The sequence below is a fragment of the Pinus tabuliformis genome, chromosome 6 (assembly GCF_031772625.1).
Source record: "Pinus tabuliformis cultivar Carrire ecotype Pingquan chromosome 6, CPIR1, whole genome shotgun sequence".
NCBI lineage: Eukaryota > Viridiplantae > Streptophyta > Pinopsida > Pinales > Pinaceae > Pinus > Pinus tabuliformis.
The window spans coordinates 1,062,761,884-1,062,787,935 of NC_142292.1; the positions used below are offsets into that span (position 1 = coordinate 1,062,761,884).

Genomic DNA, 26,052 nt, shown 5'->3' on the forward strand with positions numbered 1-26,052 from the left:
TTTTCATCTATAATATGTGCAGGTGCTAGGTCTATGGTAACAAAGAGATTGCTGGAGTTCTCGTCACCCCCTGTTCGAGTAGCTTCGCCCACTTCTTCGAGAGATCTCATCCCAATTGGAGCCAGAGGTTACCAACCATTTTGTGGGTGATATCCCTAGGAATCTTTTTTTTCTCCAAAATGGTCCGCAATCGGCAGCCAACAACTCCTTGCAACCACCAATTGAGCCAGCGATGTGGTCCCTCACCCATCTGCTATGATCATATGTTTGAAGACGGGCCTCCCGAACCTAAGGGTATGCCTTGTCATTTGGTAATTGAGTGTTGTAGTTTGCTTATCATGGACACTTATGGGCATGGATTAATGGGGGGATTTAGTGGCAAGAATGGGTTAGGTATGCGCCCTTGTCCCCTAGACCTCTTTTGGATATTAACCTTGCATTCTGGTCCCATGGGATCTATTTCACTGACCATTTGGATCTAGAGATGGTATTTCACGGGAAACCCCGATTTTGGTTGCGTGGTCTTGCTCCCTTATTTGCTTATATTACCTTCTTTCCACTCATTATTATCCCATTCATCATTTCTCCCACCTGGGCCCACATTCCTCCATTGGGTCCGCATAGGATTAGCTTGCCCTTTACTCTTGCCCACACCTTGGGTCATGGCTTGGAATGATGCCCAAAGGTTGATGTACCTAAAAAGAAAGATAAAAGCATATTTGGCCATATTTAACAGGAAAATGTACCACAAAATGCAAAAGAAGGCTGGGACAAACACATTTAGCACGTGGGAAAAAGCCAATACATGAGCTCTACCCCATCATCATGGCCATCACCCTGGTTCCTACAGGTTCTAAGAACCTCCTTCATCATATAGAAACCCATGATTGTCTTGACTCCTAACCCATGATGGGCATTGAATCGCCCTACCTTAAAAGGGGGTATTCACTGCTATATCTTATACATCATGCTCTTACATATAGTGTTCAACAGGGCTTGTGAGACATGCAAGTTGAATTCACTATCTTTGAAGTGCTCTCCCCTCCTTTGCATAGTGCATCATTCTAATGGCAACTTGAAATCCCTTCTTGATCTTAGCATCATTAATGTGAGGATTTCCACCATTCCATTTTAGATTCCATTTTGGGTGAAGCAAACTTTGCCATGTGGAAAGGCGTGTTCATTCAGTTCCCCCTACAGTGTATGTCACACGGTTCGCCGAACCCAAAAAAATAAATAAATTCGTTCAGGTTCGGTAAACCTGATAGTCGAACTTGAAATTTGAACCTCAATGAATTCGAACCTCAACGAATTTGAACTTGATAGTCGAACCTCAAATTCGAACCTCAACGAATTCGAACCTGAAGGCGAACCTAAAGACAAACCTGAAGCCCAATTTTATAATTTATAATTTTTTTTTTGGGGTTTGAGGTTAGATTTTGGGCGGTCTCTGTCAGTTGTTTTAATGTTTATTAGAAAAACCATTGGAAGCACATGGTTTTCTCTTGTTTCGCTTCCCACCAATTAGGTTCCTGCGGTGGACACTGGTTTGGCTTTATTTACCATGGTTGTCAATAGATTTTCACAAGCCAATTTCAGTCTGGGTGTACTCGCTCTATTGTGCTCAATGTTGCCGTTGCATGTTGTATTCTCTGTAATGTCTTGAATTCAATTTCTAGATGCTGCTTTTCGCCGCCGCTGGGAGTGTGAAGTTAATAATGCTCGTGATTTGTGGCTCGTGGGTGCTCATTGCTACTCATATAGTTTTATTGATTGATTTTGATTTTTTATTATTTTATGTCATATATATATATATATAGTCGAACTTAATGCCGAACCTCATATGAACCTCATCGGAAAATTCGAATTCGAATCAAACTTAATTGTTTCCGAACCCGAATTCGAATCCAAACCATGTGACATAGCCTACAATGAATAATGGGTCGACTTTGATTTAGATATAACTCCAAGGAGGGCTTTTTGATGTTAAATTTGGTTCATATATAACTCTAAGCAGATCTATTTTGATGCTACCTTTACTTGATCGAACATGCTATCAAAATCATATAGATTTCTCAAGACTAAGGGCACCTTTGGTCAATGTAACAAATCACTTGAACTATGGGGCCCATAAGTGACACCAAATAATTGCAATCTGCCCATCAATCATTGTTGAATACCAAATCTTGTTCTTCTTCCCCTCATCCATCTTGGATTCTTTCCACCTATTCCAAGCTGAAGTCACAACCATGGCTATATTGGTGATTACACGTCCAACATCCTCTCCGAGAGGAAATACTAGTTGGCATATTCACAGGGTTAGGAATTCCTTCTTGAGTGAACATTGTCCATGGATAAGCATGTGCGGTGGTTGTAGATAGATGTCTGCAAATCTGTTGTAGCTGTCACCAAGTTTGTTAACTAGTGATGCATTGTTAAGTCCATGCACATAGCATGGGATCCAAAAATTACGTCCATATTTACTCTGAACTAGTAACCCGACCTTGGCAAGCTTGACCTCTTCTAGAGTCATCTTGAAGAAGCTCAAATTGGAATTTTGCATCTGTGTGTTTTGTAGAACAATCAATTTCTCTAACAAGGAAAGGCCTTGTTATTGATACAATTGTGATGTTGATAAGTGGATGTTTGGCAATGTCTAACAACCCATCCATAACAATAGAGAAACATACCGTCACCCATGTCTGCCACATCTACTATTTTTGAACATTAAAATTGGACATTTGCCTTTCTAATATCACTATCCTCAATTTATGTTCACACGAGGGCACACATGAGGGTCCTGTTGCTGCAATTGTAGGGATCATTTCCTTATAATAAGGGGAGTGAGTAACATGGAATGGAATGCCATTGGAAAAAAGGAATTTGCCAATGGCATAATCATTATTATCATGTTGTAACACATTATACATCCTTTTAGTAATGCCACCTATTGCACAAGAATTGGATCTCCTTTGACTAAATGGAGAAATTCCAATAAGTGTTGCTGGAAGCACAAGGGTTGATGGGCTTGCATTCCTCTAGAAAATTTCTTCCACATTGTGATCATGTTGGGATGCGACATTTTGGCTAGAGAGGGTTCCCTTTGCATCCTTAAAAGCTTCGATCTTTGTAGCATGGTTAATTTGACACTTACATTAGCCCCTTGCCACCTGTTGTCGCACAGAGTGTCTAGGCACTGCGACAACGCTCTGAGTAAGGGCTGTCACTCTTAAATCCTTACTCACTCCATTTAGACTCTCTCCTAGGCAAGTCAAGGGGGGTAGTCCCTAGGTAAATGGATGAGGATAGCCTGAGAAAAACAGACTCTAGGAGATTTTAATGATGGATAACTTGATGAATTTAAACGATTAAATCAGATTGATAGATTAAACGCCGAGGTAAACAAGACACGACCACAAGATAGAAACAATTTTAGACCAGTGCCTTCAATATTTGAATTAACCATCAATAAAACAAGCTATCCAGAACGATTTTCAATATGTGACAAAAAGTGACAATTATAAATAATCCACAAAAACGCTCAACACTATCACATGCAAAATATTGCAGATTTAAAACGATTATCGTTAATGACCGAGATCTAGATTCAATTGATTTTCTTTTAACATTTATCGCACTAGACTATATGAGAATTTAAGATTTAGCGTTTAACATTAGAGACACCAAGGAATTAATCAACGGGTCAAAAATCGAAATTTTAATGGGCCATAGGCCACATTTAAATTTTCTTAACGTTAAAGCAAAATCCCTTTGTACTTTATTTTAAAATCCTTAGTCACCAAAGTTTTAAAATTTTTACGATTTTTTAAATGTTTAGGATTTTAAATATTTTTTAGATTTTTTTTAAAGCTTTTTAATTTTTCTTTAATTTTTTTAATGTTTTAATATGAATTGAAATGTTTTGAAATTTTATATTTTTTAGATTTAATTTTAATAAAAAAAAGCTCAAAGTCAAAATAAAACAATAAAAAAAATAAAAAAAAACCTAAATCAATTTTTTTTTGTTTCTATATAAATATTTTTTAATGAGAATAAGAATTAAAATCAAAATCATAATGAAAAGAAAATTAAAAAAGGATGAAACAAAATAAAATCAAAGAGTGAAATAAAAGTATAAAATCAAAACAAAATAGATTTTTTATTTTTATTTTAATTTCTAAAAAATATAAAACCAACCCAAATAAAAAAAAGGACCTACGCTAAAATAACTGAGGGGAAATCAAAAGTCTAACCCTAATCTAAATATAAAACAGAAGTAAACCAAACAAATTGAAACTTAACGCATATATACAAAAAAAATCGAGTGTTTCACTGTTTGGTGTGTGCAGGTTCAAAGAAGGGTTGACGACAGCAGTGTGAAGGACATGGGCAATGATGAGGGATGGCAGCACCTTGGTGGGGATGAGCGATGGGAGCAGGCAGAAGATAGAGAGGGACTGCGTGAGGATGCGGGGCATGAAGGTTTGATTGCAGGTATGGCGGCGTGGAGAAACGTGGGATGGACGCAGGGTTTGAGTGGCTGCATAATGGCTGGCAGCACGTTGGTGAGGATGAGCTGTACGCAGTTTTATAGATAGCGTGAAGGCTGCATGGATAACAATTCGGGAAAACACTAGAAGCATGAAAGGGTAGCAATGAGATTACGCAGATGGAGGGTTCGATAGATTCGTTTGCAGATTTGGAGCAACGTGAAAGGGTTTAGTGAGCGCATTTGAGGGGCTTGGATGATAGACGGAAAGGGGTCAATAGCAGCAGAGAGAAGAGAAGACGTAGCAAGGGATCAACGGTGAGCAGTATGATAGTCACAGAGATTGCTGACTGCGTGAGGATGGGAGAGAAATAGCTTGAGGTTTGTTGCATAGGCAAATGATTGAAGAAATGGATTGGGTACAGTGTTTGAGAGCTGCGAGGGTTTCAAATAAATTGCCCAAACAAAATCTCGAAACTTTCCTGCAATGAAACAAAAATGAAGACCCTAGGCAGCAGACAGAGAAAGAAACGGTGCCCAACAAAACTCAGAAATTCCCAGATCTAAAATGCTGTGCTCTGCTTCAGATTTATCAATTAGACCCTTATATAAAAGAAAATTTCCAGATTAAAAAAAAATTCAAACCCTTGGATAACAAAAATGTACCCCGCAAACGCCGAGTCTGAGGCCAGATCTTACCCTCTAGGGCCTAGATTTGGTTTCAAAATTAAACTTCACCTTTAGATCTGCAACTTGTTCCTGAAAACAAACAGCCAGAACCTGAATATGCAAAAAATAAATGAAACCCCAAAAACCCTAGGTCAGAAAAAAAAATTACAGATCTATGTACATAAATGGCAAATCTATTAGATCTAGGGAATGTGAGTTCGACTCTGCTCCCAGATCTGATGATCTGCGGCTCTCAACAGCCAGATCTAACGATTCAGCACAGAAAAATTATTTTTTTTTGGATTTTTAGAGGAGGTACTAAGCTTGAAACCCTTCATGCATCACCCATAAAAATATCTTATGATAAGCCCGGGATCAAAATCAAATTGGGCTCTTCAGAAAACGCGGATAGGGAGTTGGCTGGTTCAGCTGAGAACTTCCCCGAATGCCCGATGATCTAATAATCGAGGATTTTCCAGCAAAACTCAATTCAGCCGTCAATCATAGAGCAAGAGAATAATAATAAAATTAAGATCTAATAGAGATACCTGCTATTATATTCAAAATTTAAATTACCATTCAAACCCCAACGACTGAGCAAGATACCTGTGCTCAGATCTCTCTTCAGAAAGCTATATCAATGGCCAAAAAGAAATATATGCATGAAAATAATACATCTTACAACATTTCCATGAAGAGTAACACCAGCAGAAATTTAACCCCAATGTCTTTCTTTATTTCTCGTAAAAAAAAGATTACAAGAGAGAGCTTTTCGCTTAGTACACGATCAAAAGATCGGATGATCTCAACTCACAACTGACCCCCTATTTAAAGATAAATTTCCGAACGGCTAGTTCGAGTGATCCTTGTCAAAGCGATCTCGATCGTTGATGAGGATCAAAATTTCTTTTAATCTCATCCGTCAAAATTTTAAATATTGAGGAAATTTAAAATTTTTCATTTAAATGTATTTTAATATATTCCAAAAATAAAATTTCGCATTTATTTCCCCAAAACTTTGACTTTGGCTTAACCCCAGGGACCTAAGATATAAAATTTAGCAAAATAATCAACTAACTTTAGTCCCTGGACCAGTGAAGATTTAATTTTTTAAAGGATCCACGAATTTTACCTCTGGAAAATTTAAATTTACCTAGGACCTAGGACCTATGAGGGGATAAATTATTTTTCTAACCCTCAAGACATTTTACACCATGATTTTTTACATTTTTTACATCTCAAGGGGGAAAACCATTTGACCAAGACCTTCACCGACTATCCATTTCTGTGACACAAATATAATCTAGCAGATCAAGCAATTTGTAATAGAATAACCTAACCAAATAGTTAGGATTATTCCTAAACCACTTTTACATAGACTCAATCTAGCACACTAGGACTCCCCTAACATTCTGGTGACAAAATCCATTCGGGCTTTGGGGTAAGGCTAAAGGAAAACTCTGCTGATCATGGATCGGTGAGACAAAAAACCTTTCGGAATGTAGATCGTCATCAAAAAATTAGGTTTACCTAGGCAATTACATACACGACATGGATCTGCTAAAATTATTTACAATTTACACATGCAGAAAGGGTTTACAATATAACATGATCCTCAGGCTGATGATGATAGCTGGATGGCAAGAACACATCAATTAGGCTATATCCCTTTTGCGAAAAAGGGGGTGTACTACTATGGGTTTTTGACATGTAGTGGTCAACACCACCTATGCTCGAAAGGTGTTGCAGTTGCTGCCTAACCCGCCCACAACTCCAAACCCAAGGATGGCCACAAACGTGGCACATTCAATTATGTGATCCATTGCTTCACTTTCTTTGTTTTCTGTTGGTTGGGGCTTAGATGTTTTGGTTGGTATAGAGAAAAAGTTGTTTTAGGATGTGTTAAAGTTTGAGTTAACATGTTCTCTGCTTTATTTAGTTACTTCATTATCAATTCTATTAGACCATAAACCATTAGTAACTAACGAAAGAACATTAAATGTAAATGCAGAGGACAAACCAAGCCAAAAGAACACAAAGATATGGCACAAGCTAGGGAAAAACCTGAGATAGGGAAAAACCCTTGATTTATTCTTCTTATTATTATTATCAAATGTTTAGCAGAGGAAGAGAGAGTACAATCATAGATTTTCCAATATGAGGATTAGTAGCACTGTCCAAATTTCAAGGAAACTGCCTCTTCAAGACTGAGGTCTGGTTAGGTTTTACTTCATGCTGATGTAACTCACTTACTCAGACTTAGTTCTCATTTTAGGACAACGATCTTCCTTTACAAGATTCTGTGCATTTCAGATAGTAGATCTGGGCTAATGTATAAGCCTTTCAGTCCACTTGATCATGGAGATTAAGCCCACGACCAAGCTGTGATGAAAACCAAACTCTCAGCCTTTTGTGACAAGTATTGCAGTTTATCTGAACCATGTTAATAGGAGTGTTGCTTACTGGTGGAGAGGAAACCCATACAAATATATACCAAAAACACCATCCAATAACCCTTGCCAAGTGCTGGTCCCTTTATGCTCTAACTCGGTCTTGAAAAAGGATGATGAATGAGCCCAAAATTATTCATAGATAAGCCTTGACTTCCTCCATACTGACCTTGGCCTTCTTCCTCAGGAACATGACTCATGAAGAAGACTAAACAGATCCTAATCTTGCCCTTGATACCTTCGCTAGAGATCTTCCTCTTCTTCGGCCATCTCAGAGAGAATAATAAGAAATGAATGTATACAAATGAGGGTGAAGGAACCTCTATATATACAATTTGATGGGGGTCAAGAGACGTGTCTATTGGGCTTGATGAGCCGACATAGAGGAGAGGTTGACCTTGGTCATTTACATGTGAGAGAACATAAATTCAAAAACCCATTTCTCCTTATCCAAATTTGTTGATCTTTATGTCGATTTTGGTCCTCTCGAAAAGAGGAATTCAATGCCATAGTTATCTTCTTCAAAGGAGCAATCCAAAATGGAATTTGGCCCTAGTTGCCATTTTTAACACTCCCTCTCAACTAGGGAGAATTCCACTTGTCAAACCATCAGCCATTGATACCGATCATCATGCCATCTTGTCGCCAGGAATCATCTCCGAATCTCATGTCATCTTTGCTCTGCTGAACGCTGATATGAATAATGAAGAAGAATCGATCAAGAGCGAGTCACAAGACCTTACCACTCTCCACTGACAAAAGTCAGTCCACATAACCATGTGAAGAACCGAAATCATACTTGATCTCAAGTGATCAAGTTTGTTGAACATCAACATCCTAGACATAGGGAGTACGACAGTACACGATGCGTCCATCGGTAGTGCTATGGTCCCAAACCACTTTTCCCAACTCATTGGCCAGATGAGAGGTACTTTCCATGTATCTCAGACTACATGGGTAGGATGATGCAGGAACACCAACAAGGAAAGAATATATCACATCTTGCTCACAACCACACCTAGGGAAAGGAAAAACCACATCCTACAAACACATGTCATAACCATATGTAGGGAAAGGATGAACCACCTCCTATAGTCACATATCATAATCATTGTAGGGAAAGGACAAACCACATCCTACGCGCATGCAAATCACTGAGTGTAGGGAAAGGATCACAACCACAGCTAGGGAAAGGAGAAACCACATCCTACAAACACGTCATAACCATATGTAGGGAAAGTATGAACCACCTCCTATAGTCACATATCATAATCATTGTAAGGAAAGGACAAACCACATCCTACGCGCATGCAAATCACTGAGTGTAGGGAAAGGATGTACCACTTCCTACATGCATGCCAACCAATCAAACGTAGGAAGGACCCTACTCGTGGGGAAATGATGAACCACGTCCTACTAACATGTCAACCGTCAATCGTAAGGAATGAGCATCCTACATGTGTGGAAAGGATGAACCATGTCCCACTGACATGTCCACAAGCAGATGCCTGAATGCATCTCTCACTGGGGTATCGCAGGAGAAGGTGAACCACTCATCCTGCTCATATGCCATAGGAGAAGGTGAACCACTCATCTTATGCACATTTTTCATCAACAGTTTGGGAAGGTGAACCACTCACCCTACACACGTGTCACCTCTCGTAGGGGAAGGTGAACCACTCACCTTGTACACCGTGCACCTATAGGGGAAGGCGAATCACTCACCCTATGGTCACTCATAGCTCAATAAGTACCCCAAGCCTTCAGGAGCTCCCAAAGCTCAATGTTCCATCTTAACCAAAGATCCTTTCATAAAGGGAATAGTCCCAGGCTGCTTTCTGGAAATCAAGACTAGATCTTGAAGATGATATTGATGATCGGATCGTCAAATGAAAGCCTTGTAGCTCCCAGCAGCATATAGATGTATACACAACTTTCTTCAGACATACTGATTTACAGCAGAGATCTTAGCAGCACTTGGCTATCCTCTGCTTCTTGCATATCTTGATGAAGGAAATATTTAACTGTTCTTACTCCCTCTTACTCAGGGAGACCACAAGCCTAAGCTTGTATTTACAGAGTGCAAAGTGTCCATCTGGCAGCCTGCTTATCATAAGATCCATCCACTTTGTAATTAAACATGCCATAATCCTGGTAATATTCTTCCATAAACAGGAATGTCCCTTCCTGTATCATATAAAGTGGTATCTGTTGTTAATGTGTAAGATACAAGATTTTTTGAATCCTACTCTGAAATATACAACAATGTGTGTATAAATGGCTGCTGTGGAGTTTACTTAGATGTCCATGCTGGCTGCTTTATTCATTCAGCCTCAATGGAGGTCCTAGAGTCACAGACTCTAGTCTAGTGACAATCGATAGTGCACTAGAGTCACAGGGATATCTCAGCAAACAACTGTCCAATATATGAGGCTTATCCATAGGCATAAACAGGGATCCACAAGATATATGAATGCAGACCAGAAGCTTTTAAATGCAGGAAACAATGCAACATGGTAAAGTCTTTCCACCTTGACTTTAAGTGACAACTTACATGAGGATCAACATCATCAGTTATTATATATTTATACTCTAATTGACATATTTCTTCCATGCATGAACTTCGAGATAACTGCAACCTATCCTCCTGAGGTGACAGATATCATCAGACTCTCAGAGTCATCATACCCAACTGCCATAACTTAAAAAAATTATTGGCTAGGAAAAGTCATCAGGGATTTTTGTGGCTCCCTCTGAAGCCTTGCTTCAGGTGATCTTGAATCATCAAATTACTTAATTCATGATTTCTTATTCAGGCATCTATATCTTTCTTCAAGGTACCTCTGATTTCTTGCACATAAGGGTTGTTACAAGAAACTGCTTCAAGGTGCTATGCACTTCTCTTAACGGCCAGACTTCCAAGTTGCTACTAACACGGTTCCATCAGGTGCTAGGCTTCTTCATACTGCCCCTTTTAAATAGTCCTTGAACTTTGATTAGAACCTCAGACTTTAATCTGAAGAAAGCTCAGATTAGAGCTGTAGACTTCACTGAGAAAGATCCTTTCCAGAGTTGTTATCCTTCAACAGTTGTAATTTCTTCTATTTTAGTTACAATACTTAAAGAGAACCAGACTTATTGGAAGATGAGACAATCATAGAGCACCCGTAGATCTGTTCCTTTCCTCCGGAGGATTTACACTTCTTTATTGGTTGCCAGGCACCTTATGTGAATGCATCTGACCTTTCCAACACTGGGAAGTATGGTTACAAAGATTGCTTCTGATCTTTGACTCCTTGTAGCATATGTGCCTGCAACACACCTCTTCATGATGACCTGAAATATAATAAAATGCCCATAAAATTTATGCTGGACTGGAATCACCACCAGGCTACAGGCTTTGATCAGACTAGATTTGTTGCAGATTTATGCACAGATACAAGGTGTGATCCTCCTTTTGGTGTGACTGTCCTCTCGTACTCAAATTATAATTTTATGCTATTGTTCAAAACTTGAAATCCATCGTCCTAGGTTTTCTTTTCGTATAGGAGACTCAGCTCCCTTTTCTTTATGATAGAGGTTTGAATGCCATTGATTGGAGTAACTGAACAGTGCTTCTTCTTTTCTAGACTTTATTAAATATTTGAATGATGAGAAAAGAGAAATTCAAACTACCTATGCCCATGGCTTGTTCACAGCCAGTATTGACATCAGAATTTCAATATGACACTGTTGTCAATAATTTATAATTCATAACTGTTGCGGACTGTAAGTATGTCATACCAATACTTCTCCTAATGTTGACTGTAAGTATGTATGTGTGATGATGCCAATGTTAACCTGACTGTAAATGAAATGCCAGAATAATGTATACTGCAGACGTCATGTCGATATGGCTTCTTATAACTATACAATGTGAATCAACTTACTTGATTGGGATGATAATACACAAATCTGAACCTGAATGTCGTGTCTTACATATGATTCAGTCATGTTGAAATTTGATGACTAAAAAAAGTTTCCAACAATCTCAACCCGGTTTTAATTTTACCTTATCACTCCCATTCAGTTACATACCCTTTCCCATAAACATACATTCAACATATAGAATTCTGGAAATGAAATTTTCAAATTAAAATACATGGGACTGTCAACACATGCTGAAAATAAATATAGACATAACCAGACCAGCAACACACATAAAAATACACAGATTTTTGGTCAACTTAGACTCAGGCAAAACCCCTTTAATCTTCTCCAGGGAAAACCTGTTAGAGAGCTCTTCAAATTTATTTATCTTTCAAGTTCAGGAAAAATACATTTGCAGACAAAACAAAACAGCAAAATACAACTTATCTGTTCAGCCCAAAACTCCTTGAAAACCGTGCCCACTTTGCCTCGATTTCCATGCCCACTTGAACCTGAGAATATGTACTGTCCCACACAGACTGTACGGATTTCCGTACTGTTGTACGATTTTTTTTTTTTCAAAAACTTCTCTCGAATGGCGTGTAGCTAAAAACATTCAACGTTGTTTGTACTATACCTTCTGCTGTCTTTTAAACCTTGATTTCCATGCCCAACTTTGCCTAGAAACACTCCTTCAGCATGCTGTAACAAATTTCTCCTTTAGAACTTTTTTCTAGCTCTCAACCCGGTAGAGACTGCATTCATGAAGAATGAATGCAGTCTCTCTTTTCTTTTCCCCTTTTTGTTTCTCTAAATGACTTTTGGACAACCCTAAGATCTAATGGCTCATATTCATTTAGATCAAGGGATGAGAATAAATGTGCATTTAATTCTCACTTTCTATTTTTTTATCTCACCCATTAAATAAAATACCCACATTATACTTTATGTCTAAAGTCACATTTCACTTTATAATTTAATATTGACTTTACCACTTATAAAGTCACTTTCACTTTATAAAGTCACACTCAGGAAAAGAATGATTTTGGACACTTTTCTCTAAGTAGAGACTAACCCATGGCAAACCACTTGTCCAAGGTACATTAAAAATCAACTAGTCATACCTAAGATGATGTCTGCTTGAAGTCTGTAGCTTTTCAAGTTGCTTTCCAAAAGTTGAACTGTTACAAGATGTACCGGATCTTTACAAAGCACCCATAAGTGTGCTTAGATTTCATAGTTCTGAAAACAAAAGTTAAGTGCCGAATATTGAGGATGGATGATGTCCAGTATATGACCAAGCTCAGAACATCCTTCTTCTGATCAAACTCATTAAATAGATCAAATAATGTTGGAGAAAACTCCAGAAATTGATACTTGGCTTCTTGTCGGTCCTTCAATTTGCAGAGGTAAGGGTTCCTTCTCAATCAAGGATGAAGACTTAGAAATCCTCAAGTATTATACTTTCTTCACTTGGGCCAAGAGCTCATAATTGTTGAATAGTTGCTTCATTTACTAATCAAAGGACAACTTCGAAAATATTTCCAAACAGAAATTCAGGCCTTTGAGAAGTACTGTTGATTTGATTTGATCCCCTTAAATTGTGATATGCTGAACCCAGAATTCTGATTTGATTGAAAGATACCCGGGCTTGGTGAGGGCTATTAGATTAGACCCTCAGACCTCCAGATCTGGGAATATATGCCCTTTAAAAATCTTTGCTTTCTTTAGATAATATTTAAGCCTAGTCACAGATACTATGACTAGAAATCATGTCCATAACGAGACCTTGATATAGGTCCGAGGACAGCCCTTAATAGGAGCTTTTAAAGCAGTCTTAGTTTATTAGGAAAAGAGATCCGATCCTCAGGAAACCTCCTCAAAAGACATTAGAGTGACAGCTTTAAGAGAACAGGTTCGAGCTTCAGGCAGACATCAAGGATTAACTCTTTGAGCGGTGCAAGATAAATCACAGAATTGCAGTGTTTATTCAGTGAAGAGCCTCCCGGAAAGATGAAAGATTAAACCCGAAAAACTCAGAGTAACATACCTCAGAATAGACTCAAATCAACACAGAAGAGAAAGACAATTTAGCCCAGGTATGCTTCTTGATCTGTCCATCATAGGAGATTGTTCATGCCTCAGAATAAAATCGGATCGACACAGAAGAAGCTAGCAACTAAGCCCAGAAATGATCTCTGAGATTCAGCTTCCAGCATAAGAATAGTCATTGTGCACCTGGTCTCAGAGGATAACTTCATAAGATCTGCATGACAGAGTGATTGCTTTCTTCCATTCTCTTGCTTGGGCTTGTCCTCATCCCAGCTCTGGTTCCATGTTAAAATTTGAGTTAACATGTTCTCTGCTTTATTTAGTTACTTCATCATCAATTCTATTAGATCATAAACCATCAGTGACTAACAAAAGAACATTAAATGTAAATGCAGAAGACAAGCCAAGCCAAAAGAACACAAAGATATGGCACAAGCCAGGGAAAAACCCCAAGATGGGGAAAACCCTTGATCAATTCTTCTTATTATTATTATCAAATGTTCAACAGAGGAAGAGAGAGTACAATCATAGATTTGCCAATATGAGGATCAGTACCACTGTCCAAATTTCAAGGAAACTGCCTCTTCAAGACCGAGTTCTAGTTAGGTTTTATGTCATGCTGATGTAACTCACTTACTCACCCTTAGTTCTCATTTCAGGGCAGCGGCCTTCCTTCACAAGATTCTGTCCACTTCACATAGTAGATCTGGGCTAATGTATAAGCCTTTCAGTCCACCTGATCATGGAGACTAGGCCCACGGCCTAGCTGTGATGACAACCAAACTCTCGGCATTCTGTGACAAGTACTGTGGTTTATCTGAACCATGTTAATAGGAGTGCGGCTTACTGTTGGAGAGGAGACCCATACAATATATACCAAAAACACCATCCAATATCCCTTGCCAAGTGCGGCTACCTTTCTGCTCTAACTCGGTCCTGAAAAAGATTATGAATGAGCCCAGAATTATTCATAGATAAGCCCAGACTTCCCCCATACTGACCTCGGCCTTCGGCCTGAGGAACAAGGCTCATCAAGAAGACTAAACAGATCCAATCTTGCCCTTGATACCTTTGCTAGAGATCTTCCTCTTCTGCGGCCATTTCAGAGAGAATGATTAGAAATGAATGTATACAAATGAGGGTGAAGGCACCGCTATTTGTACAATTCGATGGGGGTCAAGAGACGTGTCTATTGGGCTTGATGAGCTGACATGGAGGAGAGGCCAACCTTGGTAGTTTACACGTGAGAGAACATAATTTCAAAAACCCATTTCTCCTTATCCAAATTTGTCGATCTTTAGGTTGATTTTGGTCCTCTCGAAAAGAGGAATTCAATGCCATAATTATCTTCTTCAAAGGAGCAATCTAAAGTGGAATTTGGCCCTAGTTTCCAATTTTAACGGGATGAAACATCCCTTTTGCATATTTGGCCAATGTTTTTGATGGGCAGAGATTGCCTTGGGTTTCACTTAACCTTGATGATGCGAGAGTTCCACTTCCGCTTCCATCTCCAACATGATGTTTTGTTTTGACATCATAATCTCTGTGGCTGCCACTACTAGTGGTGGAGTGACTCATGTTGCTCAGTTTGAAGTTTTATGTGCAGAGTTCTAACTTTTTAGCAATGTGCTGCAAGAGTTTTTATTTAAAATTTACTGGCTGCATTTATTTTGAATTTTCATGGTTGATGAATTACCCAGTGACTGAGTGTAAAGGATGGAAGTGATAATGATGAAATTAACCCGAAAATATCTGTTAAAAAATTTAAAAACAGCAGTGATTCGACCCTACTTCCACACTGCTAGATAAAAGATATCACTGATAAATCGCTGTAGCTATATCCTTGGCTGTTAAACACCTGATTGTAAGCTGCACCTTGGCTGTTAAACACTTTAGTAGTGAACACTTGGCTGTCAAACCTATTAAACTTTTGGCTGTTAACAGTTGAACGCTTGGCTATTAATTTATTAAGCCCAAGTGTCCCAGCTAAATCTGAAATCTGAATCTCTTTGGCAGCTTGGCAGTGGCTGCTGGCTCAATCTCCGTGGTTGTAGCTTGGATGTAGCTTCCAGCTCCTCCCTGCATTGGCTGCCCAAATGCCCAATGGTTACTCTTTTCCAAAAGGTCAGCTTCACAATTTTACTCAGCAGCTCAACATGTAAATGGTAAATGTCAAATAGAGATGAAAATCAATATGTAGAGTGAAGGTAACTCAGGTCAGGTTAGGCGATTTAGGGATTTTTTTTAGGGTTTTGGTTTTTAGTTTTAACTTAGGTTTTCTCGTTAGATTTTTTCTGGGGAACACCCACATATCCCACCTTTTGGAAGGGGCACCCATGCACCTATCTTAAAAATAGAACGTTCGCCCATCCTGGTGAAATGTTTTTCTGCGTGTTTCATGGTGTTTCACTGAAAGGGGATGCAGTGAAATGTTTATCCAGAGGTCCTACTGCCTGGGGAGCAATGTCCCTTGCGGAGCACATCCTCGTGTAACATTAGATAGAGGAAAGAATCACTAGTAACATCAAGTTTGAGCACTTTTGGTGAATGCATTTGTCTTGTAGGATGCCTGATTTCACTTATGATCTTTACAAAATCAACAGAATGACTCAAAAAGAGTTTTCTTGTAAAACTCCAATTTGTGAATTTGCTTCTGCTTTAATTGAGAAATGGAGCAGGAAAGAGCATATGCAAAGGTTTTACCAATGCGGAGAAATATTAACTTTTCTCTTTATTTCCTTGTATCAAATGTTTGTTTCTGATAATGGTAATGTTGCGATGGCCTTCTTCTCAGATGACATGTGCATGACATCTTGCAGAAATTTCGTGTAGTTTTTGGTGAGAATCGCTTTCCACCACGGTCTTTGAAGGAGGGTTTAGCAAAGGAATTTGACATCTCTTTCAAGCAGGTATAGAAGTGCCTTCTGTTGAGTTCAATATTGTCTCTGTAAATTCTTTCCTTCCACTGGTCTATTGTCTTTTGTCTTTATTCACAGGAAATGTGGACTTTTGGTGCAGGTAGACAAATGGTTTGACAATGCACGGCATTTTTCTCGCCATCAAGATAGAAGCAAGCAAGTTGATAATTCTGATGGTTCTAATGAGTCTTCTATTATTAAAGATGACAATATTACTTCAGAGAGAGTCAAAGTGCCAGGCAGTGCAGGGAAAGGGATTAAGGATACCAACATTGTGCTATCTGCCGAAAGAGGGAAGAGAAAGGGTGGGAAAAAGCATGGTATCAAGGACTTGAAAAGTCCAACCAGTACTGGTAAGGAGCTTGCAGGAACTATGACATGAATGCTGATATGGAATTGTTTCTTTAGGTTTTTAAAAAACTACTGGGTTTCATAATTTCCTTTCTCAATTCTTGTGTGTGCTGGCAAGTTTGTAACATTTTCCTACATTTTCTTGGTATAACTACGAGGAAGAATCGTATCTTTTGCTAATCTTTGTGAAGGTTCAAGATAAGATAAGATAAGATAATTTCAATAATGTCTAACAAATGACCACAAAAGGAAGTGAGTGGGAATGAAAAGGACGCCAAGTGTGAATGCAATATGGAAGTGAGAAAGCAACTCCTATATCAATACTGAAAGCAAAAAAGAAAAAAGAGGGAAACATAACCAAATTTGGAATTGATGATGTTGTAGGTGTTAGAGAGCTGTATTCTGTTAGGGAGCTAGGAATCAAATTCCAGTTTTGTATAACTGTTAAGGGAAAAGTAGTGGTTGGGTGTTTAAAAGCCATGGGTTTTATGTGAATCACTCTAAAACTGGTTTAGCTCTTGTTCTTGTACTCTAAAGCTCTAGGGTATCATCTATTTGACAATTGATTGGTTTGTATGTTTTTTTCAAAACCCATGGGCATGTGCCCTTGACATCCATATTCTCAACTTTTTGGCCTTTTGAAAGCTTGTTTGTTTAGGTGAAGTTCTATGCTACAATTCAATATTGAATCTATTTAATTTATCCTGGGAGATAAACAACCAGAAGATTGCTGAGGAGCTGAAAATTTAATTATTGTCTTGCAATTTTTCAAGCAGAAATTAATTTCTTATTAGTACAAAACTGTTGGTCTATTAAGCCAGCCTACACCAAGCTAAGGTGGTGCTATTCATTAACTAAGGCTGTAGCTTATCATGTTTTAACAGTAGGTTAAACTTTTGGCTTGTAGCCATTGGGCAAAACCTGTTTACATGTGCCAGATATGTAACTTATGTTCTGCTTCATAGGTAATAAAAGTACATCTGTGGTGAAGCCTCATACTTTTGCCTGCATGATCAAAATACTAATGGTGATAATGCTTTATTGCTAAGTTTTGATTTTCCTATGCTGAAAGTTTCATCAGTGTAAGCAGCAGATTGTTGATGGTATACTCTTATTTTCAGTCATTTTCAGTAGTCATTGACCTGGGCCAATGTATTGGTTTGTAATGGTTTGGTACTTGTTACTCCCCAAAAGTGGGTAACCCCTAGGAGAATTTTTTCCCCAGTTGTCATCCATCCAGCCTGCAGCCCTATGATGATCCACAGTTTTACTTTACAACTCACCAACTATGCTCTGGTCAGTACTCTCTCTTATCTGGCATACTTCTTGAAGGAAGGTGAGTCATCTATCGGAGGGTACCCTAGCCATCTCCATAATGATATGCTTTCATTTAATGTTTGGGGCATACAAATATGGATCATAGACCAAGTTGGATATTTTATCGCTCTTGATTGTACCCTTGTTCCCATGCTTCACTTGAGAGATTATCCTTTGGCCCTAGTCTAGTGTGATACCCTTGAGGTCCTTCCTTTAGGAAGGGCACTAATAGGAGACATTTCTTGATATAGCATTCCCAAAATGATTCATACTTTACCACCTTCAATATTTTGCTTATATCCACTTCCATTCTTTGGGTTGATTGTCATTGGTCATTGGCACTGACACCTTATATCCTCATCATTGAGTCGTGACCCAAAAATTTGCCCAAAGAGGTTGATGCAGCTGAAAGAAAGATAAAAGCATATATGGCCACAATTAAAGAAAATGAAAAATGCGAATGATGGCTGTGACATAATAAGCACATGGGCAAAAGCCTACCGTGACCTTTACCTCGCTCATTAGCCATCACCTTGTTCCTAAGCTTTCATGCTTTCTCTGAACAAAGGAGCTTATGAATGCCCAGACCACGATGAGTGCTAGACTACTAGAGAAAGTTGGGTCTCTTAAGCTATGCAAGAAAGAAATTCAAATCATTAAAGTAAAAGGCACGCTTGAGGAGTGGACGAAGCAAGCCGGGCAAAGGGGTAGCTCATGCCTCCACAATTGTTCCCTCTTCTCAGCATTACACTTAGAGATGTTGGACCTCCTCCAACTGGAACCATGGCTATGGCCATCTTTCTTGAAGTCTTGCCCATTCCATGATCACCTTTCTCACATGCATCTATGGATTGATGGGTTTACCTTTGAAATGTCCTTCCCCTTAAGGTCTAGAAGCACCCAATAGGGATAATTGCTCATTCATCCCTAACACAACTATGGTGACTTGCATACAAATCCTGAGCTAGAAAGACATTTGAAGGCAAGGTTTGCATAAAATATTTTAGTGTCCCTAACATTGAATATGGTCCATTATGATACTTTAATGGTTTTTGTTGAGAAATCCATTAGGGTAGCATTAGGGCAATTTTAATTTTTGATTTCTCTTTCATGACATTTACCTGTGATATTATATCTTTCTTTTGTTGATTATAGTAGTGTTCTTTATCATCAAATAAATGTCAAAAACATGAAGATCATAAACACAAAAGAAAACCCAAGATGTAGGCACTCAACCAAGTAAAAGCCCTTATGAAGGGGAACACCTAGCCAAACTCTTCCGCTAGTAGATTCAAATCAAATTGAGACAACCAGGACCATAGACTCCCTCCATCCATCGAGTCAACCTTTATGTAACCAAGTCAACTTTCTAGCTCCTTCCTTCACAAGTCAACATAGGTTTGTTTCTCCAAAACGAGTCAACAAGAGTGTTGGTCTGCTTTGTAGTTTTGAAGCATGGTTTGTACCTTCGGCCCTGCTTTTTCTCTTTATTTCCTTCGCATTTGAGGAAGAATCTCGATTCCAAAGATCTCTCTTTCTTTCGCCATGATAATTCCTTCCTTGTGATGGCAAAATACTTCTATTTAGACATCTTCAGACTTCTCTTTGTGCAAATTGCAGATTGTTGAAATATGTAACTAGCTTCGGTCTTCATAATGACATATGTAATCATGATTATATTTAATGAAAAGAGAAAAATAAATTTATTATCGTTATTCTTGAGGCACAGGTTTCATGCTCAAGGGAGATTTATTTTTAGGTCAAGCATCCATTGAGTGCTTCTGGGGTTTGTCATTGAGTCTACAAGTCAATTGAGTCATTGTCATGTATGAAAGATCCTTTTGGGCATGTTACATATTGTAAAGAAAATTTATTTGAGTCAAAAGAAATTCAGAAGACCCTCTAAGACCTTGCCATGGTGCAAAGATCAAGTCGGTCTACATGAAGGGACAAGTTATCTTAAAGATAGAAATTCGTACCCGTCAAAAGCCTATACATAAGAAGGAACTCGACCTCATTTGGACACACTCTCAAGCAAGTTCGATTCCCTAAGATAGAAGCTGGAGAAAGGATGAAAAGGAAGAAGAATACCAATATCGAAGTTTTGGGCCTCTCTCTCTCTCTCTCTCTCTTATGTTAGAGTTTCTACAGTTTTTGTGCGAGACAAAATTCTGAAGTTGCTAGGTCGAAATTCTGAAGCTGCTAGGTTGAAATTCTGAAGCTGCAAGGTCGAATTTGTGACGCTGTTTCTCGGTCAAAGCTGTGAAGCTGCATGGTTGAAGTTGTGAAGCTGCTTTTAGGTCGAAGCTGTGAAGTTTCAAGGTTGATGTTGTGAAGCTGCTTCTAGGTCAAAGCTGCATTAAGGTCGATGCTGTGAATCTACTAGGTTGAAGTTGCAGAAATTGTTGTTGGGGGTCGAAGTTGCTGGAAGGTCAAAGTTTGTTGCTGGAAGCTGTGCAAATCAAGAAGGAAGGTTGACTTGGTCTTGGAGGGTCTTGGTCAAGGGTCATAGGTCTTGGAATTTGTTAATTGAAGATTCTATAAGAAGAGAAGAATTCTTGTGGGTTTTCCTCTCAACTGGAGAGGTTTTGGCCCTGGATGATTGCCTATATCTTGTGTCCATTTGTCTCACTGTTCTTTATGGTTTGGTAGCTGTTTGGTGAAAATATCACAATAATAATTAAGGTTAAAAAGAATCTAATCAAGATAAGCAAAAATACATTACAAGCAGTTATCAAAGTAAGAGAAATCACATAATCTAGCCCCCTAGATTTCTCAACATGGTATCGAGCTAAGGTGACAAGACAAGGAAAGGCAGCTAAAAGGACACTCAAAGGCCGAAGCACTAGGACTATCAAAAGGAGTATCAAGAAAGATCAAAACATTGACATCGTACCATCAAGAAGACATTCACAAGGACCGAGTACAAGCAAAGAAGACCTCAAAACCCTAGCTTATCAAAAGAAGGGTTTCTCACTTGAAGCATTGTTGGGAAGCTCACACATCATCATCAAAAAAGATCTCAAGGACCCTACCTAGAAGGAATACACATTGAAGCATCTTGAAGTTGCTACATTCAAGGGAAGTAAGAAGAGGCATTGTTATCATCGTCAAGGAATCAAGGTGATCTCCTTCTCTTTGAAGGAAGACATCTTCATCAAGAAGACATCTTCTATTATCAACATCATCATCAAAATCAAGAAGGCATCAAGTTGAAGATATTTTCATCAAGGAGCATCTTCACTTGACAAGTAAGTACCTTTATATTTATGATTGAATCTACTATCAAAATGACTTCATTTTGCAAGGAAAGCAACAAATTGGTTGGGTCATCAAACTTTCTTGCATGGAAGAAGAGGACAAATTTGATCCTCATAGAAAATGAAGTCGTTGAACATGTTAAGGGATCAATTACTAAGCCTCCAAAGGAAGAAGCTCAAGCTCTAGCAAAGTATATGAAAGGGGAAGTAAGGGCTCAAAGGATTCTCATTGAATCCATCAAGGATCCCCTCATACCTAAGTTGCAGTGAACGTTGGATAAGGTTCTGTTTCCGGCCGGAAATGAAACGGAAACGAGGAAACTCGTACTGTACGGCCTGGAAACGCGGCTGTACTAGCCCATTTCTCGAGGTCGGAAACATGGCCAGTACGGTCGGAAACGAGTTTCCAGGTCGTATGGTGGAGTTTCCTCTTCTAACTTGACTTTTTCTTGTATTTTTTAAATTTTTTTCGCTTCTAATTTTTTATTGGGTTACTAAAATATCTTATGGAGGCTTCTAGATGCCTCTCAAGTTATAAAAAAGAGGATTGTTTTGAGTGGGGCAGCCTAATGTTCAAGTCTATGGCCCTAGTGTTGATATGCAGTTCATGTTAATGTTAAATTCTTAAAGTAAAAGTAACATTCTCCTTTATTTTTCATTTTCATCATTTTACTTAAATTTTTAACATTACCATGAAATGACTCAGGATGTTTGAGAGTGGTTTCGTCCTCATTGGATTTCATATGGAGAAAGTAGAATTTTAGATTTCACTCAAAATCTAGCAGACTTATCTGTTTTTCAGGATTTCAGGATTGGGGGGATTGCAATGTTTCCATTGGATTTTGTCATGTACTAGGGTATGGAACTTGTATTTAATCAAGAGAACCAAGCTCCTCTATGCAAGGGAGACTCCCAATAATCAAGAGCACGTAGGGTACTAGGGTATGGAACCTGTACTAAGGTATTAGGGGAGACTCCCAATCAAGCACGAGACAAGAAATTAGAAATTTCTTGTGGTTGATTTTGGATATTGCTATTTTCATTATGTGATCATTCATGAGTAAATGTGATGTAAATTTAGAGACTTATAGTTTATGCATTGACAATTTAATCATAATGTAATAAATTAGAATGTATCATATATGCTTTACAATAGCACATATTTCTTAAATGTTCTATATATATATATATATATATATATATATATATATATATATATATATATATTGCGTTTCCCCGTTTCCAAAATTTGTGGAAAGGGGGGGGGTCACATTTCGTACTCGTGCTGGTTTCGGAAACTCGTACCCATTTCCTAGTTTCGTGCAACTTAGCCTCATACCTTATGTATCAAAGTTGGAGACATCGAAATAAATACATGACAAGTTAATAGAATTGTTCTCCATAAGTACTACAGGAGAAGTGAAATCTTTGAGGAGTGAGTTGTACAAAATGAAGATCTCAAATGAAGATGTAATAACCCCATATTTAATGAAGGTATTCGAAATGAGAGACTAACTACAAGAGTTGGGAGAAATAATGCCCGATAAAGAAATGACCACCATAGTGCTCAACGCAGTTCAAGAGGAATAAGGCAACTTCACATCTAGCATCTTTGGAAAGAAGGAAGCCACCCCATTTAGTGAACTTTGGTCATTGTTTAAAATTGAAGAAACGAGGTTGAAAGCAAAGAACGACGTGGGACCTGGTGAACAAGTTCAAGCATCCGCTGCCATGGCTAAAAGAAAAGAAAAGTTTGGGAAATCTGGTTCCCATAAAAAGAAGAACATGTCAAAAGTCCAATGCTATAGTTGTCAGGAATATGGGCACTACAAGAAATATTGTCCGAAGGTCAAGAAGGACAACAAGAGGAAAGAAAGAAATGAAGTTTATGTCACCGAAGAAGTGGAAGAACCTGATGAGAAGAAATCCAAAGGGATAGATCTTCACTCTTAGGGTTTCTCCAATGCAGAGCAAGGAGAAGTAGGAGGTGAAAATATCTCCACCATGGCAGTCAAGATGAGAAGTATTATGACGAGATCCATCTTAGTAAAAGATGGCATCATACTAGAAGCATACCGTTAAAGCAAGAGCTACTTCCTTAGAGAAGCTTGAAAGAATAGTTGAAGTAGAAGTCTACAGAGCTATAGCACTTATCATATAAAGGAAGTAGCTCTTGGAAACCTCATTGAAATCATATATAGTACATATGATTGAAAGAATGTCGTTCACCATGATAGGAGGAATTCATCATACATCATCATCATGAGAAAGGAGCATTTGTCGGATGAGGACAATCAAGATCCTCTGTTGGAATCTTCACTAGAAGGTTCACCTCTACTTGGAAGAAGCAAGTGTCCCGGTCATCATTCCACCTTGTGTAGAAGGATGATGGTATGGTGACAAAGGAGTGCAACAAGTCATGATGATTGAAGTACTCTCAATCAAGAAAGGAAGTTTCTGAAAGAAGTCTAGATGGCCAGAAGGAGAAAAGAGGTATGTATATATTTGATAGATTAAGTCATGTCACCATATAGTTGCAGATAGGATGGGTAAATTCTCTACCTCGTGATCATGATTAAGGATCTCTTCTTTTGAAAAGATGGATGAAGTCATGGTTAACATATTGATAAGATGAAATCAATATAATATGTCCTCATATGAAATGAGGTAGTTGACAAAGATGAAGGAACTATGTATGGAAAGTTCCTGGGAAGCAACATGTGAAGAAAGAAAGAAGAGATCATGAAATATGCAACTACGGTAACAAGAAGTCAACATTTGATGACCATAAGTATTGATCATGACATTTCCAAAGAGAAGAAGACCGTGATAAGGTCTGTAAAGAAAGGAGACCCTTGATATATGAAGAAAGAAAGGAGACCGTGCGAGGTTTTGGCCTCGGATGATCGCCTATATCTTGTGTCATTTTGTGTCACTGTTCTTTATGGTTTGGTAGCTGTTAGATGAAGAGAACACAATAATAATTAAGGTGAAAAAGAATCTAATCAAGATAAGCAAAAATACATCACATGCTCTTATCAAAGTAAGAGAAATCACATAATGTAGCTGCCCCTAGATTTCTCAACACAGATTGATGTGATTATATATGTCTGCCCCTCAATAGGTCAAATGCATGGTTATATATAGCCTTTTGAAGTTGTTCTTTGAGTCCGACTTGATGGTGGAGGATTTTATGACTTATTTACAGCAAAATAAATTTTCTTTCTTGATATACAAAAACCAAGAAGGGTCTATGTCATGGATAATTACTTATGACTCAACCCTAGAAGCCTAGAATGGAGGATTTGACCTAGAATAAAATAAATAAGCATGAAACCCATGTTAATAAATAACTTTTCCTTAAATAATTTTTCTCTTTCTTCTTTTGACAATTACATTACATCATGACTCAACTACAATTACGAACATCGACATTAGTTACATTTTTTAACACTCCCTCTTAACTAGGGAGGTATTCATAATTATACATATATATAGGTACAAGGATGAACTCAAAATGATATGTTCAATGAAGAGCTATAGTGTATACAATGCTATATATTAGATACTTGACCAAGGTATCTAACTGTTTGGAATTAAGGTGTATCCCAAGCTTCTGTCACTATAGGTACCATTAGGCTTCAACTCTAACACCAACCCATAGGAATCTAGGTATCGTATCCAAGATCGGCGCTGCACAAGACCAACGATACCCTCCCTACTTGGGGATCTCGGCATCATCATAGGCCGGCCAAATGTTTTCCCAAGCATGTTGCCGCCCCAAGATGCTGCATCTCTTCCTATTAACTAAATAAGATATATTTACCAGTCCAAACATGCTTCAAAATGTTTAACATTCTTATGGAGAGATCTACCTACACAATCACAACCCCAATCAATATTAAATTTCAATATATATATGTGTGTGTGTGTTAGCACAAACCTTTGGGGTCCTCAATTATTCTGATGTTGCTTAGGTCATCATAATATCCAAAATCTTTTTTATAGAAGCTTCCTTTTTCAACTTATTTAGCAACACCAAACTCATCCTCAACACTTTTTCCAAAAACATCCAAGTCTTGTTCATTAATCACGAATATCCTTTTGTAGTGCTTTAACTATTCTCAGATCTCAATCATCCTTATGATCTTTATATCAAATTATCAACTGGAGGAGATTAACTTTTCAACTAAGCTCCCTTTCAACTAAGGAAATATACACTTTTCCTTTATCCAAGTTTCTTCTTAACTAGGGAATATGTCCATCAACAATTTTATTCTTCCAACTACATAAACTCTTTCTTTCGCTATATCATTTCATCAGAGAACTTCAACCTTTCGAAATAGCATTCCTTCTATCCTTACTTGGCAACAAGATCATCAACAATGTATACTTAAAGATTCTTGCATCTCCCTCTTTTCATCATGCTCAATCATCATTAAGTGTGAGGTAGATAAACATCTTCAACACCTTGAAGACTATGTTCCTACAAATATTTTAGCAACAAGTACAACTAAGTACAAATATATAGGAGCATGAAGTTAACTTTATCAAAATTATCAAGTCATTATAATGGAAGCATCAGAACAATCAAGCATTAGATATCCAAAACCTAATCCTAGATAAGTCCATAATCA

General features: G+C 38.1%; 1 protein-coding gene across 2 annotated transcripts in view; it reads left to right on the forward strand.

Moving 5' to 3' along the window:
* LOC149262612 (homeobox protein HOX1A-like) overlaps positions 1-26,052 on the forward strand; it is a 346,567-nt gene that overhangs the window by 215,880 nt on the left and 104,635 nt on the right. Inside the window, exons 8-10 of one of the 2 annotated variants that reach the window (XM_089424957.1) lie at positions 15,586-15,693; positions 16,389-16,478; positions 16,588-16,840. In XM_089424957.1, the coding sequence (XP_089281083.1) occupies positions 15,586-15,693; positions 16,389-16,478; positions 16,588-16,840 (451 nt within the window). The remainder of the gene's footprint in view (positions 1-15,585; positions 15,694-16,388; positions 16,479-16,587; positions 16,841-26,052) is intronic. The other variant, XM_089424959.1, reaches the window with a different exon arrangement.